This window comes from Perna viridis, chromosome 11 (genome assembly GCF_037379345.1).
Source record: "Perna viridis isolate PV_CMFRI_1.1 ecotype Kerala chromosome 11, ASM3737934v1, whole genome shotgun sequence".
Lineage (NCBI taxonomy): Eukaryota > Metazoa > Mollusca > Bivalvia > Mytilida > Mytilidae > Perna > Perna viridis.
Window position 1 is genome coordinate 32,838,322 of NC_142455.1, and position 3,165 is coordinate 32,841,486.

Sequence of the window (3,165 nt, forward strand, 5' to 3'; positions counted from 1 at the left end):
CTGTTCGATACTTACCGTATTTTTCTATTTTACTCCCAAAACAACAAATATATTATTAGTTATTTAGTAGTAATAGTATAACAGATGTAAATGTGACGAACTTGATGAATTAAATTGTTTATCCACATGTGTTGCTACATGATCTTTACACCTGAATTGTGAAATAAAGTAAAAAAAAAATATTACGGTACTCTTAGCTGTATTGTTAATAATCATTACAAAACCGAGAAGAAATTCTTCGATTTCACATTTTGGCTCATCTTACAGCGAGCTAATCTTCAATCAACCGAAGTCACATGTTTCAAATGACCGTTTATCTCGTTCAAACGGTCCAATATGATAAGGTTGAAACTCGTGTGGTTTTTTGCTCTTTTTTCAGGCCTAGGGAAAACGGATTCAAGTTTATTACGATCCGTGAACGAAATACAAAACACACTCCAAAAACTTGTAACAAAAAATAAAATTCTGGAGAATAGGATTGAGGAACTAGAAACTTCATGTAAATATAATGGACGTAAGTATCGACTTGATTTTGCATTCGTGAACATTTACCTGGAATTTGCATACGTGTACAATTTGCGTGTGAACGTGTTTAATTTTTTGAAACAAAAGGTGTTCAGACGTTTTGGGGTTGTGCCCAATAAATCGTCCCGACATGAAAGATTGTCCTTTATCTTGAAAGGAGAGGGAATTAGAAGGTTTATTTTCAGGGACGGATACAAGCGGGGTGGAGCGTAAATAGAATTGGAGGCCGTGCAAAGCGATATTGAGATAAAAAAAAAATGGAATTTGCGAAAAATCATGATTTCACGCCAAAAAAAAATCCCAAGTAAGAGGAGGGGCATCCACCAGGCTTGTCACTCTGTATCTATTCCTGACTTAAACTCAGTAAAAGAATCAAAATACTTAATTATTTTACCTTGAGTATATGGTGTAATACTCCTACAACGTAAGAGGTTGGAATTCCGTTCCTCCATACCCCAACTTCTTATTTCAGAGCGCTATATTGAATACCGGTCGTTCCGACGTTCTTTGAAATCGGCAGAATTATAGTTTTTAATACACCATTAAAACATTGTATACAATTTTTTTACCCTAACACGGGATAGGTGACTAATGTGAAGAACAAATGACCTACCCGAAGAGAAAATCTAGCGACCCTGGAAGAGTAATCAAGGGAACCAAGGTTATAGCGGTAATCAAAAGATTGTAATCCAGGGACAAAGACCAGACATGGAAAACAGACATACACAAAAAGTAACTAAAATAATACATACAAAGTAACAAAAGCAAATGAGCAACTCGGACTCCACTAAAAACTGGGAGCATGGACCAGGTGCACCGGAAAAGGAAATCATTTGTAAAAGCAGTTTAAATGAACTTTACTAACTAACTAAGGGTTTTTTTTAACGTCCTTGACTACCCTGTCGGGTCTCGCAATGAACTTTACATTTGGTTTTCAGCATTTTGAATGGGTATACCCGGTTGATAAAATTACGGATTTTAATTTGCGAAACGAAAATATTATATTAACCAACGAATTGCCATTACCAATTTATATTTCGTAAAGTTAGTGACCTAATTCAAAATGACTGGTCACTTTTTTAAATGTCTTCATTAAAAATGTTTTCTAGATATTTAACTAAAATTTAGGATTAAATCGCTTGATTTCCGATGGGTTAAACTTCTTTTTATATAAATAAGAGACTTAAAATATTTTAAAGCACGTGTTTATTTTCGGTGACTTTCAACATGTCAGGTATGCTAGAGGGCAAGATGGCACCAAGTCAGAAAATAGCCAGACGACCTCTAGCACTTCTAGAATACTGGAGTCACTTCCGGGTTTTTTTTTTTGTGGGAGTTCATATTGCTAGTGCTTTAGGATTTTTTTACGTCTTGTTTTTCCTATTTTTTTTCAGTTTTTATATGGAATCCATTTTACCGGTTTGCTATATTGTGTATGCAGATTGTCTTGGTTTCCCGTGTTCAGGTCATGTACTCGGATTTTGATGTATTGTTGACGCTTCTTTGCTGATATTTCATATACACATAAATTAAAGACGCTTCATTTAAAGGGATGGATTTATTGGAAACCTTTTTAAATAGACCCTGATATCAATAATTCTTCTTTTTCAGGACAGTCACGATTGTTGGAGTCAGATATTGGACAGGCCACTAAAACATCATTTTCAGCTTATGTAAGTTCTACGCAAACTGGGGTAGGTGACCACCAGACAATTAAATTCGATCATGTGATAACTAACAATGGAAATGCATACAACCCATTGGACGGTATATTTAGGGCAAAGAACGCTGGGACGTATGTATTTGCATGGACTATTACTGCCGAAATACGCAAATTCCTTTCTTCTGAGATCGTAAAAGATGGCGTACGAATTGCCACAATGTATTCGGACGCTGGAGACCACGATGACAAGGGATCGGCGACAAATATTGTTGTCCTGAACCTGTCTCCTGGAAATGAAGTATGGATACAAACAGGATTATGGCATACTAAACAGATAAATGGAGACGATGGACACTCCATGTTCACGGGGTGGCAGTTGTGAAAAGTCATTATTTGTAATGTCACATAATTATTAAGTATAATTGAGTTATTCAACTTCTCGGCTAAAATTTCGTTCTTCCGATTAAAACTAAAAAAAAAAAAACAACAAAAAACAAAAAACAAAAAAAAACAGGGTATAACCGATGTCTGTAAAACAGGTTAAAATGGTAGAAAGTGATAAAGTGGATAGCCACACGACAACGGCGCTACGACGTAATTTATTCCACAAATGAAATTATATATATATTTATATAAGTGCTCATGATGTGTGTCAGATGGTTTGGATATAATTTTTTTGTTTGTGCTGCATCGTCATGACTCGAAGATCCGATACCCATTAAGTTTGCTGGTTGGCAGCTTCCTTAAAACTTTGTATATATACGTCACACGTCAACAAAATAAAGAAAAAATGCTTCATGCCGTGTAACCACTTAGTGTTGGACTTAGCTTATTTTTTTCTCTAAATATGTTTTGTTTTGAGTACTTCATGTATATAATTTACATTTGGACATAGATCTTCCGATGTATTTTGTTTTGATTCTCCCGATGAAAGGTTGGCTCCAGAGGTTACACCTTTATAGAATACATGATACCGA

At 35.3% G+C, this 3,165-nt stretch overlaps 1 protein-coding gene across 1 annotated transcript; it reads left to right on the forward strand.

Annotated features, from left to right (window-relative positions):
* The first annotated feature begins 304 nt into the window (after positions 1-304).
* Positions 305-2,623, forward strand: LOC148603772 (complement C1q tumor necrosis factor-related protein 2-like). Its single transcript, XM_088553388.1, has 2 exons — positions 305-514; positions 2,137-2,623. Exons 1-2 carry the CDS (start codon positions 337-339, stop codon positions 2,568-2,570), a joined length of 612 nt encoding a protein of 203 aa, XP_088409514.1. The 5' UTR covers positions 305-336; the 3' UTR covers positions 2,571-2,623.
* Positions 2,624-3,165: the final 542 nt, after the last annotated feature.